The following is a 13,096-nucleotide window of genomic DNA, read 5'->3' on the forward strand; positions in this document are numbered from 1 at the left end:
TTTCGTAAAAAAATAATAACATAAACTACTGCTTCTTGCAGACGTGTGAATTTGAAATTAATATAAGAAAATATTTAGATAAAATCCTTGGGAAAGGAATACCAGAAAATTAAACCGCGGTTTTATATTCGCGATTCGCATATACTACTGCCTTGCGCAGATTTGCGATCTTAGTTGCCAGTGCTCTATTAAGCGTAGCTTTATCTGCTTCCAATAAAATAGTTTCGTAGGCATCAACCCTTTGGCAGCTCGTTGTCTGAAAATAGATTGATTAGTGGCGAATACTATTCAAATACTGAAATGCTAACTATGGATGAATTTTAACTTCTTTGGTGATATTGGTAGCATTGTTGGATCACCACCCTTTGAAGTTACTCGACGTCGGCGTAGTTCATCTGCCCCATAAAAAAACATCGCTAACTTCTGGGCAAAGATAGCAGTTGTTTTCGATTCCAAGTGGATGGACTCTATTTGCTCAATCGTTATATCGATTCCAGATTCAATGGTAAATGCCTGTAAATAAAGATGAAGATGAAGTATTAATAAGTATAAGAAAACACTAATCTGACACCTATTCAAAAATAACAATAAAAATGTTGCTCTACAATAATATTAAATGTAATAAGATTGAAATTGTAGAACACTCGTAGAAACTTACACTGCTTTGTTTTCCCATCTTTAGATCCCTTATCTCTGACATCTGGAAGGCTACCAAGTCTTTCAGTTGCGCGAGTTTAACTCGATGCTCAAGTAGTTGCTTTGACAATCGTTTTACCATGGCCGCCTGACTTTGGTATCGTGTCTTCCAATACTGTGCTTCATTTGCGTTATCGCCTTGTGCAGAACTAGATTTGTCGTTCTCTGCTGGTACTGGAAATGATGAATCTGTACCACATGTATTTTCGGCTTCTTCAATGCTTCCTTCGGTCTCAGTATCTGAACCATCTCCTCGATCGCTATTCAATGTGTTCAAAGTTTCTTCTTTTATCGAAATTGGAACCGGGAAGCGTTCCGCATCATTCGCTATTTCGGGTTCTGGATTCACAACTGGCGATGTGGTTCCGAGATCCAGCGGATCGCATGAGGTTCCAGGGCAGCTGGAGCAAAGCGAGACGTCTTCCGGAATAGTCACCATCATATGTCCACTGCTGCTCAAGCATATGCTTTGTTGTTTAAGTTTTTCGGCTAGCTATAAAGAAATTGAAAAGAGAATAAGTACATGAGTATGGAAAGAAATAGGGATTTATCTATTATATACCATTCACACATGAAAGAATTATTGTTGTTTTCTTACCATCGATTGAAGATGTTTCTCGTTCATTTGTTTGGCTGACTGGCGCTGTCCGTTAGTTTGCCTCGTTCTCAAAATTTTCGAAGTCGGTTCGACCTCTGATATAAACAGATAGAAATCAATATTTTGAGTTAAGTTCGAAAAAGCGCTTATGAAACCATCTGCATATGACATCTTTTGTTCACTGTCATTATTGTTGCTTTGTTCCACACATGCTCACGAATTTCGGGAACACACAATTAGGAAATCTACCCAGGAAATACCGGACGAAACGAACTGTGACTCGTTAGGTACAGCTACAACCGAATAGAAAAGTTTTTTGTTCAGTGTACCGCCGAAATCTGTGGTGGCGAGTTTATTTTGAATTTTCTCAAGAGATATAATCATTTTTCAGTTCAATTTTCAACACTAGATCACGGGAGTCATATGCAGATGATTCCTAATTGCACTGGTTCAACTATGTATTTGTATCAACTTCCAGAAGGAGGATCGGAGTAAACAAAGAACAGCTCTCCGTATATTCGCTTTCTCTATCCTGTATATCTCCGGTAGCAACTCAGTAAAGTTCAACCAGATAATGAGCTGGAATTCTGGCTGGTTATAGTTAGTATTCCGGCACCAGTGACACAGCCGATTATAATCGGTTGTGTCATTGGAACTGGAATACTAACTACATCCAACCCGAATTCCGGCTAAACTTACTGGGAAACAGAGTAAACAACATGAGGATGTTATTTAACTCCGAAAAGTTACAAATGAAATGCTGGAACAAACCTAATAAATACCTACCCAGAGGCTTCGGCTTCCGGAATCTTCCGCTTTGCCCTGTTTTGGATGGCCACTTGGATTTGACGGCTTCGGTTGTTGCTAGAGAGAGATGAAAAAGATTTGATTGCATTTTTATAGATGAATTTAAAACGAGTTACCTTTTTTTGCACGACCCATGTTTTCACCGCCTGGAAATTATCAAAAGCAAATGTCGGTGACGCTTAGGCTCCTCATAAACGGATCCTACACGAGACAAGAATATTGTCAATAAAAATATTACCAAGTCAATTTCAATACATCAATCCTATTTAATTTTTACAGAATCAGTATTTCCAAATAGCCTTACACCATCAATATATTGATCAAAATTATTTTATTGTCAATATTTTTGCCCGTGCACGGGCAAAAATATTGTAGGGTCCGCTATAGAAAAATCGCTACGAATCTCACCAACACTTACATCATGATACACTCTAAAAATATTGGTTACAATTGGTTACAATGATTTTTGTTGTAAAATACTAAATTTACAATGCCTTTCTGTATGTAAAAAATCTTAAGTTGTAGAGTAGAATAAATATAAATTCTTTTTCATCGTGTATTTATTTTGATGCACTAATACAATAAAAATATGGAAATTTTCGAAAATCCAACAATTTCAGAATATATACGGGAGTTTATTAAAGGTGTATCGTGCAGTTTTAACTCAAGCCAGCCATGAGAAATTCTAGGCATAATAAACTTTATCACAAGAACATTGGAATTCCGTATGGCAGAAGATATAACCAGGTAAACAAATACAATTTTCAAATTAAATTAAGTATAAGAAATATTTTTCAACAGATAAAACGAAATGAAGCTCTTGTCAACATAGCAACAACACCCAGGATTTCTTCAGGGCACAGAAGGTTGTCGGAGCCAGGACAAGGGGTAATTTTAGATTGGAAATATCATGAGCTTTGTTTTGTTTGATCTAATATCTATTTAATTCAATAGGATGAAGACGATTACGTGTCATTAATTCAACACATTAGTAGTGGATATAGTAACTCAACTGTTAGCGATAATGTAGCAGAAGACGACGAAGAAAACAATGAACCTGAAATACAATATGAAAAAAACTATAATCAAGATTCTGACTCCAGTCCGGAAACTGATACGGATTCTGCATCAAATGAAAGCTGGCCATCCGAATCAGAGGAATGTCAGAATACCGAGTATGCAGAGGTAAATCGTCAGAAATTATGTATATTGAAGAACCTTGATTAATGATATTACCCAGTAAAGTTCAACCGGAAATGAGCCGGAATTCCGACTGGTTCCAGTTAGTACACCGGCTCCAGTGACACAACCGTTAGAATCGGTTGTGTCACTGTAGCCGGAATACCGACTGGAACCAGCCGGAATTCCGGCTCATTTCAGGCTGAATTTTACTGGGTAACAGCATATTTAACGGACCTTTCAATTAACTTTAACTTTCAATACCGATGGGGTTGCCCTGTTCAATTCCAATACTAAACGATCGTTATGGCCGCTTATTATAACTATAAATGAACTACCACCTGCAGTAAGATATTCACGGAGAAATTCAATAATCGCAGCATTACGAAGAACCAGATCTCAACATTTTTCTACGACCTTTTCTCTTTGAATTACAGAAGCTAGCAGATAATGGGTTGCAACTCAATAATGATATCAAATGTACTATTTCAACAGTTTGCTGCTGTGTAGATAGTGTTGCACGATCTAAAATTCAACAGATAAAACAATTCAATGGTTACGAAGCCTGTAGTTATTGCACTCATCCCGGAACATTGGTAGATTCTAAGCAAATTCGATACACCTATTTAGAAAATATTCCTCCTAGATTGAACAGTGATGTACTAAAGGCAATGGTCTTATATAATCAGCGTGGAGAATGTGTAAATGGCATAAAGGGTATATCTGCGTTAATTAGTATACCAAAGTTCGATATAGTTGAGTGTTGCCCAGTAGATTATATGCACTGTGTCTTACTTGGAGTTTGTAAGCAAATGGCAAAGTTGTGGACTGAGGAAACACATGCGGAGTTTTATATAAGGCCACAATTGAATTACATTGATAGTATTTTAGAGTCTATAAACCCTTTTCATGAATCATCACGGAATGCTCGAAAATTTTCCGATCGCAATTCGTGGAAGGCGAATGAATGGCAGAATTGGTTATTAATTTACAGTTCAGTTTGCTTGATAAATGTATTGCCACAAAAATATTACGATCATTTTTGTATTCTTATAACCACGATTAAAACATTGTTATGTAAAGCACTGGACGAACAAATAATTAACGAGTGTGAAACAAAGTTATGTCATTTTGTAAAAAACTTTCAATTATTGTACGGTCCTGTGAACATGACATATAATGTGCATCTTTTGACCCATATACCTAATTGTGTGCGAAATTTTGGACCTTTATGGGCATTCTCGTTGTTTTGTTTTGAATACATTAATGGAGTACTTAAAAAGTTTGTAAAAGGTCCAAGCAGCTCAATTTTACAAATTGCAATGAGATGCGTTCTGTTTCATGAACGGTTTCATTCAACTCAATTGATATCAGTTAGCAAAACTGTTAGGCAATTTTGTAATACATTAGATAATCAGAAGAACATCAAAACTGTTAAAAGCAAATCGCTTATTGCATTGCCTGCTTGCATAGTTAATATTTATCCAGAAAAGTTATTCTGGACTCAAAATAAATTCCACCGTGATAGATTTTTTTTCAATCCAGATCGGGAGTGGCCCATAGGTTCGAAAAAAGTGCGCTCTGATTCAACATTTGCATTTAAAACGGGAGAACGTTATGTTTACGGCATTGTAAGACAAATTCTTTCAAAAGAATCTGAAACATTTTTTTTATATGTTAAAATTACCATTCTTGAAGATCGCGATTGCTTTGTATGTGGTAAAATATTTTCTGATAGCCTAAATATAATTAAAGTCGATGATAGTTTACAAAAATGTATTAGAATCACTGTATCTGATAAAATGTATGTTTGTAAAGTTGATTTTGCGCCGTGGAGAGATTAGAAAAGAATTTAATAAATGGTAAACTACTTCTAAACAACGTTTTATAACTTATAAATTAATAATATGAGAAACAACATGTGATTGATTTCGTTATATTATGGTGAAACAGGGGTTCAATTTTGCAAGATTTAACTGAAGAGTTCTTTATAAAACAATAACATTGATGTTATAGTGAAAAATGCAGTTAACAATCAAAACAGTTGTGAATTTAATGTTTCTACAATCAATTCCGATATACATTTCTGTCCGGGCTATGTTATATGCAACATTTAGGCGATTTGCCGCCGTTATTTTTTTGCCGCTCTACCCGCCCTTAAATCGCCCAGGGAACGCGCCATTTAATCGCCCTTAATTGCTTGATATGAAAATTAAAAATAATAATTATTTTCGGATTCACTATCTACTCACATAAATTTATCGGTACACTAGGTAATCACCACCAGACTATAGGAAGAATCGATGGTGAAATTCGTATTGCACACCAAAATTTACCACAATCTGACTTTCATTTAGACTCAGAAATCTTGTTCCACTATACCTACACACGATTCTACAATTTTCCACATTCGTTGGCTAAATTAAGTGCACTAAACAAACAAAATACAAGCGGGAACACGCCAATTGTTTAAAAAAAAACAATTTTAAACTTAAGCCAAACATGAACTGCCATGTTTGAAAAACGCAAAAAAAAAACAAGCAAGTTCATTTCAGCCGCCAGAAAATTTGTCTAAGTATTGAAATTGCCTTTAAATCGCATTCGCAATTTGCATTTGTTCCTAGGGGCAATTAGCACAGGCGAGTTGAGTCAAACGTCAAACTTTTTAAATCGCCTGACCATGTTCGTCCGCATTTTTTTGGACAGGGATTCATTTTATGTTGTGAAAATTACAAAATCCTTTTCCTGCGTGTGTACAAATGTATATACCCATTATCTGGCAGCTCTGGATTTGACATCAGAATTAATCGACGAAACGTAAGTTGACAGACGTCATGTCAGAGGAAAAAAGGATGGAAAAAATCGAGCGATGGTGACGTTTGTTTAGTGGTAAAAGTTTCGTAAAAAAGTTAATTCAAGCGCAGTTTTATATCCGTAGAAGTGAGAAGTGAATGCAATAATCACCGAATAAATAAAATAACGCGTGCCTGCAGTGTGTTCTAGGTTCACATTCAAACTGATTTTTCCAATCATGATGTACAAATTATGTGCTGTTCGTTCGTCATTCGCTTCAATGAAAAGCAAACGATAAACCAAAAATTAATTTGCCGAGCTGCCTCCCTCCAGTGCTCACATGGAGGAAAGTTTTCCAATAACGCCCTTGAAACAGTGAAGCAAACAAGCAGGAGAAGCCTTATTAGGAAGAATAGCACGAGCAGTTTTCGGTTCCTTGCTCGTCCGCAGATCATCGTAATCATCGAAGCAGGTATCCAGAAGAAGTGATGTCGATAACGGGAACATATGACCACTACCATCGGAGCAGCGCTGGCTGCCCGGAGCGACCGGAACGATGCGTTTGCTGTGTCCGGACAATGAAATGGCTTCCAGTGTTGTTCATTGTTTCGGTCATTGCCTGGTCCTACTATGCTTTTGTGGTGGAGTTATCGTTTTGTAAGTATAGTGTGTTTGCATCACTAGCGTCCGAAAGTGAGCGGTGGTTGAATAGATCAGGTGTATTTCTTGTTGATTTGATAATGAACAATTTGGTACTTTAAGTAAAATGTTGCTGTTATTCATAAATGATCTAACATCGTGCTGAGGAGATCATGTTCCACCTGACAAAACATCAGATGGACTGATTAAACATTAAAACTTGACACCGTACCAAGCAGACCGTGACACATTCTTCCGCTTTCTTTCCGCTGGCGCTACTATTTAAGTACCTATGTTTGTATTTATGAACATGTTGCTTCAATGCACACTAATCACGTTTATTCCCTACCTAATGCTTTTTTTACAGTCACTGTAACCAGCATACTGCAGCGGATATTGTTCCTGCTATTCTACCATCTGATACTGGTTATGTTCCTATGGTCCTACTATCGGACCGTATTCACCGACATTGGTCGTGTTCCACCCAGGGTAAGAAGCATCGGTTTGGAAAAAGGTCTCGTGCATGATTCATTGCTGTCTTAAAGTCAAACCATTACGACACACAGAGAGAAAAGTTGTACGGAGAACTAACGATATGGGGAGGGTTTATTTCAGCATTAATATTTGATAAGATAAGAATCGAGCACCGCGGCAGGTGAAAAAATAATGTAAACGTCTATAGGGCGAGGTATGCCCGCAAATAGGGTTTTAGCAATAATTAATCATTTATTTGCAACGGTTTGTGTCCTTTTGCAGGCCACTGTTATATTAGGGCTAAAGTTTTTTAAATTCAGTTTAGAACCCAAACATATAAGGTTGGCGTACAGAGATCTCACGAGCTCATTCTCAATCGCTATGTGTTTCATTTGGCTTTAAAATTGCAATAAAACTAGAAAGTTTAGTCTACGTCCAAAGTCAAAGTTGTCATGAATAATTTAACAGTTTTGTTTACATATGTGTATGTACTTAACCAATTCCCTAACTTACCATTATCTACAGTTCCGCGTGCCCCGAGCGGATTTGGACCGGCTATTGCGTGCCTCAAGCGAAGAAGAGCAGAAGCAAATTCTGGAAGTGTTCTCCAGGGAGCTACCGATAGTGACCAGAACCCTGAACGCGTCGGTGCGCTTCTGTGAAAAATGTCGCCTGATCAAACCGGATCGGGCCCACCACTGTAGCGTGTGTGGTGTGTGCGTGCTCAAGCTGGACCATCACTGCCCCTGGGTGAACAACTGTATCAACTTTACCAACTACAAGTTCTTCATCCTGTTCCTTGGGTACGCTCTGGTCTACTGTCTGTACGTTGCCTTCACCACGGTTATGTACATGGAACTGATCTGGAGTGTGAGTGGGCGAGAAGTGAGGTTTGCCCATATGTGAGCGTTCTTACAAACAATAAGCTTTTCTTTGCAGGGCAAAATCGACGGGCGGTTTCACATACTCTTCCTGTTTTTCGTTTCTCTGATGTTTGCCATCAGTTTGGTTAGCTTGTTTGGTTACCATTGCTATCTGGTGCTGTTGAATAGGACTACACTGGGTAGGTGGAAATGCCTTGAGCACATGATGCATTTTGTATTAATATGGATTTTTTTTATTACTTAGAATCATTTCGAACACCAATCTTCCGGTACGGTGGACCGGACAAAAATGGATTTAGTCTAGGGAAGTTGAATAATTTCCAGGAAGTGTTTGGCGATGATCGACGGCTATGGTTCGTGCCTGTCTACACAAGGTAAGTTTGGTACTCTGTACATATACCTACTACTACTACTACTTTCGAGGGTGGTGATGGTCTATGGTCTAACAGCAAGTTTCAGTCAGCTAACATAGTATACACTATAAGAACAATGAGAAAGCTTACTAATATTAAAAACGATTGGAGAGATTAAAGGGTTGTAAGCTCGAATGCCGTGACATATCTGCATGTTTTCTAATTGTACCAGCTTTCAACAAAATCGATTGTGACGTTGTGTTTTTCATTCTGACCGGCTGATAATGATATGATCGCGTATCTTGATAAGTTTGTTTCCGAATATTAACGTAAAATGTATCCAAAATTATTACTTTGAAGTGAAATTTTGCTATTGTTATTTATCAGCGAAAACTTAAGGTTCTACTGAGAAAGTTTGGAAAAGCGGCCATCTTGGAAAACGAAAAAAGCAGTTTTTTCTCACACCGTTGGAAAAATTCCTATGAAAATGAATCAACGTATTCAAGGCATGGGTAGGGTACTATTGATTAATTTTCATGAAGATTTTTCCAGCGGTGTGAGAAAAAACTGCTTTTTCAGTTTTCCAAGATGGCCGCTTTTCCAAGCTTTCTCAGTTGAACCTTAACATGTCTCAGCAGACGATCACTGCAAGCAATGTGTATTGCAGTGATGATTTAACTTATTGCATTCGACAAAATTTGACGCGCATAAACTTTTTTTCATTCAGCGTTCAAAATAATCGCATTAGAATTGTCGCACAGATCATGGAGTAAGGTAGAACGATTATCGTCATCAAGAAGACAACCTCATGTCGTACAGATGGAGTTAGTTTTCTATAACCTATATGAAAGGAATGTAAAGACATTTACTTTGATCGACATAACTGTTATCGAGGAGAGGCTAATGTGATGGAATAAACTTTTGATTTCCAAAAGAATTTTCTCGACCGAAGTGCATTATTTTAAGAACGTTGTTTAAACGTGAATTAAAAATTAAAAGAACTATCTAAAACCAAGCCTAAATTTAAATTAATCTAAACCTAAATGGATTAAATCTAAACTTTAAATTATAAACCATATTGACTCCACACTAATTAAATGCAAAAAAGCTACCACCAAAAACCCCAAACCAAATTGATGAATCACCCTACGAATCCACTATGTTAACCGATCAGCATAATGAGCGATCGCAGAGCGAGAGCGCACCAAACGTCTCGAAATCCATTCTCTCGTCCAGGTGGGTATCCAACATCTCCGGTTTATCGTACAACTCGATATGTCCTTGTACCTCCAGGAACTCTTGCCGTTACTGTCACGAAAAACACCACTCCCTGCTGCACGAGTCAGAACCACCGAAGATGCTATCGACTGCTGTTATCGAGGAAAGTCAGCCGATTCCCTCGACGTCCCTTCCAGCTCGGTGAAACCGAACAGCCAAGTAAGCTTATTGGTTCAGGCTGAGAACAGTACAGTTTTACTGGAAACTGTTTCCCTCTTCGTCGTAGATCAGAATGGCAAGAAGAATCCCGCAAGCGCACTTCTAGATTCCGGATCCATGAGCAACTTCCCTGAACTCTCATCGCACCAAGGTGGATATCGCAGTAGCTGGTATAGGTGAATCCACCAAGCAGATTAAGTCCCAATTGACTGCAATGATCAAGTCGAAGTCGACACCATACTCCACCAAGCTTGAGTTCCTGGAACTCAAGAGACCGACGGTCAACCTTCCGACCGTTCCGATCGACATTTCCGCGTGGAATCTTCCCAAATTGTCGTTGACAGACCCCAGATTCCATATCCCATTCGACATTGACATGGTTGTCGGTGGTGAGGCGTACCATGAGCCGCATCCTACCAACATTTCCACGCGTCTGTCATCTAAGCACTGTCGAACGAAGCTTAGAACAAGCGTTGCAGAAGTTCAGGGAGCTAGAAGCTGTTGAGCCGTGTTCTGTGTATTTCGTAGAAGAAAAACATTGTGAAGAATTTTACGCTACTACCACCACTCGCGGTTCGTCCGGTCGTTATCTCGTTCCTTTGCCACTCACCCGTGGTCCGCTAGTGATCCTCGGTGAATCCAGAGCCATCGCCGAACGTCATTTTCTGAGCCTTGAGGAGCGACTAGAGCATGATCCACCCACCAAGGATGCATACTGCAAGTTCATGGACGAATACGCACGAATGGCGCACATGAAGAAGCTCGTCGATCCAGTAGACGATGTGAATCCGCACTGCTACCTCCCGTACCGTCCTGTGTTCAAGGAATCCAGCACAAACACGAAGGTCCGAGTTGTTTTCGACGCGTCGTGTAAAACATCGTCATAATTTTCCGTCAACGATAAGCAGCTTATTGGACCTGTCGTCCAGGAGAACCTGTTGTCTATCGTCATGAGGTTCCGCACACACCTGATCGCCGACCAACATCGAGAAGATGTACCGACAGATTCAGCTGCATCCCGAAGACCGACCGCTTCAACGCATTCTCTGGCGTTCCAACCGCGACGATCCGCTTCTACCGTACGAGCTCCAAACCGTTACGTACGGTTTTGCATCCGCGCCATTCCTGGAACTCGCACCCTCCTACAAGTTGCACAGGACGAAGGCGACAAGTACCCCGCCTTCGTAGATGCTGTGAAGCAGGATTTTTACGTCGATGACTTTTTATCAAGAGCTGACGATGTCCAATCCGTAATCCGCCTTCGCCAAAAAGTTTCCGCCATGCTTACGTCAGCTGGCCTTCCGTAAGAGAAGTGGGCATTCAAGTCTTCCGAAGTCCTTGCACAAGTCCCACAAGAAGATCTCGCTCTACAGCCACTGCATGGTCGAACAATCCTAGGACTCGTGTGGGAGCCTAAGTCCGATACGATGCGCCACAAGGTCTAGTTGCCTCTACCAGCACCCGTTCTGACCAAAAGACAGGTCATGTCCTACATTGCGCAGATCTTCGACCTACTAGGACTAATTGGCCCGACAATCACCGTAGCGAAGCTGTTCATGCAGCGTCTGTGGGCATTGAAAACTCGTCCGCTACCTCCGCATCTCCAAGGCGAATGGAAGGAGTTCTATGGTACGCTAGACGCAATCTCCACAATCCGCATTCCCAGATTCGTGTCGCAGGTCAAGACCGAAACCATGCAGCTCCACTTTTTCTCCGATGCTTTAGAGACGGCTATGTCCGGCCTGAATCCGCTGCAGAAATTCGTCTTCGGCTGCTAATGTCAAAATCGAAGGTCACACCGTTAGCCACCTACCAATCGATTGCGCGCTTAGAGTTGTGTGCCGCCGTGTTGTCGGCTAGCCTAAATGATAAGGTGATAAAGTCCCTTAAGACAGTATGCGAAGTGTTCTTCTGGGTTGATTCGACGATAGTCCTCTACTGGTTGCAATCGTGCCGTCGCGCTGTAAAACGTTGGGGGCAAACCGGGTGTCCACAATTCAATCCACTATCGGGTCTTGCTGCTTGCAGCACGTTCCCGGAGAATCCAACCCTGCAGACCATATATCCCGAGGTATCAATCCAGCCGATATCGTGAACCTCGAGTTTTGGTGGATAGAACCGTAATGGCTATCGGTTTCACCACGCCACTGGCCACGCACTGTGCTGCCAGCGTGCGATTTGTCCACAATGCCAGAGAGCAAAGGCAACGTCGCCCTGATGTCGGTAGCGGTTGCCGAACCATCTTTCTCCGCTCGACTTTTAAGTCGCTACTCCAGCTTTACGAAGCTACGACGTTCCATCGCGTATTGGATGTGATATTTCCGCTCTCTACGAGCTGCCGTCCAGAAGACCAAACCAAAGCCGTTTGAGTCTCTTTCCACATCTGATCTACGCGAGGCTGATCTAGCATTGTGCCGAATTGCCCAACGTGAGATGTTCTCCAAGGAGCTGTCCAAAATATCCCAACGTAATCGCCTTCCAGCATCGTTGAAGTGGCTGAAACCGGTGATGTACAAAGACGGCGTTATTCGAGTCGGTGGGAGACTCAAGCACGCCGCAGTTTCGGAAGAAGTGAAGCACCCGATAATGCTGCTTGCGAAGCACCCGCTATCCGTGTTGTTGTCAGAGTACTACCACTACAATCTGCTGCATGCAGGACCACAGCTGACGCTAACCACGATGCGCCAGAAGTTCTGGGTGATTGGAGGACGCGACCTCGTTCACCGCACGTACCATCCATCCATCCAGCAAACCGTAGCAGACTTGCCGTCCTCGCGAGTTTCGCCAACAAGACCGTTTTCCGTATTCGGTGTAGACTACTGTGGGCCTGTCTACATTAAATCACCGATACGAAACCGTGCACCGACGAAGGCATACATCGCGATCTTCGTGTGTTTCTCCACCCGCGCTGTCCACATCGAACTGGTCTCGGACCTATCCACGCCAGCCTTTCTGGCTGCCCTTCGCCATTTCGTCGCCCGCAGAGGAAGAATGAGGGAGATCCATAGCGACAACGGCACCGCATTCAAGGGAGCATCCAACAAGCTCAACCGAATCCACCAGATACTAAAGTCCGATCAGGGTGGACGAAAGCAGATCCTCGATTGGTGTTCCGAGAATGAGATCACGTGGCGATTCATTCCACCTAGCGCTCCGCATTTCGGCGGTCTGTGGGACGCAGCCGTCAAGTCAGCTAAGCACCACGTGCTGCGTGAGATCGGCAGTGTGAACGACGG

The 13,096-nt window shown here is 41.2% G+C and overlaps 2 protein-coding genes and 1 long non-coding RNA gene across 6 annotated transcripts in view; 2 read left to right on the plus strand and 1 right to left on the minus strand.

Moving 5' to 3' along the window:
• Positions 1-176: 176 nt before the first annotated feature.
• The window catches only part of LOC131693251 (uncharacterized), a 38,435-nt gene continuing 25,515 nt past the window's right edge, over positions 177-13,096 (minus strand). The window contains exons 2-7 of the mRNA XM_058980931.1: positions 2,218-2,302; positions 2,081-2,158; positions 1,295-1,389; positions 659-1,189; positions 309-513; positions 177-256 (exon numbers count right to left, since the gene is read on the minus strand). Of these exons, the coding sequence (XP_058836914.1) occupies positions 234-256; positions 309-513; positions 659-1,189; positions 1,295-1,389; positions 2,081-2,158; positions 2,218-2,236 (951 nt within the window). The 5' untranslated portion in view covers positions 2,237-2,302 and the 3' untranslated portion in view covers positions 177-233. The remainder of the gene's footprint in view (positions 257-308; positions 514-658; positions 1,190-1,294; positions 1,390-2,080; positions 2,159-2,217; positions 2,303-13,096) is intronic.
• On the plus strand, positions 2,662-3,139 carry LOC131693252 (uncharacterized). The gene is made up of 3 exons (XR_009306189.1): positions 2,662-2,848; positions 2,903-2,989; positions 3,056-3,139. It is a non-coding gene; the product is annotated as an uncharacterized LOC131693252 (long non-coding RNA).
• Positions 6,118-13,096, plus strand: part of LOC131693250 (palmitoyltransferase ZDHHC15) — a 35,563-nt gene continuing 28,584 nt past the window's right edge. For 2 of the 4 annotated variants that reach the window (XM_058980929.1, XM_058980928.1), the window contains exons 1-5: positions 6,118-6,730; positions 7,080-7,201; positions 7,712-8,056; positions 8,126-8,249; positions 8,315-8,444. In XM_058980929.1, the coding sequence (XP_058836912.1) occupies positions 6,562-6,730; positions 7,080-7,201; positions 7,712-8,056; positions 8,126-8,249; positions 8,315-8,444 (890 nt within the window). In that variant the 5' untranslated portion in view covers positions 6,118-6,561. Of the gene's footprint in view, positions 6,731-7,079; positions 7,202-7,711; positions 8,072-8,125; positions 8,250-8,314; positions 8,445-13,096 lie in introns of all 4 variants that reach the window. The other 2 variants (XM_058980927.1, XM_058980926.1) reach the window with 1 other exon arrangement.

Source organism: Topomyia yanbarensis, chromosome 3 (genome assembly GCF_030247195.1).
Source record: "Topomyia yanbarensis strain Yona2022 chromosome 3, ASM3024719v1, whole genome shotgun sequence".
Classification (NCBI taxonomy): domain Eukaryota; kingdom Metazoa; phylum Arthropoda; class Insecta; order Diptera; family Culicidae; genus Topomyia; species Topomyia yanbarensis.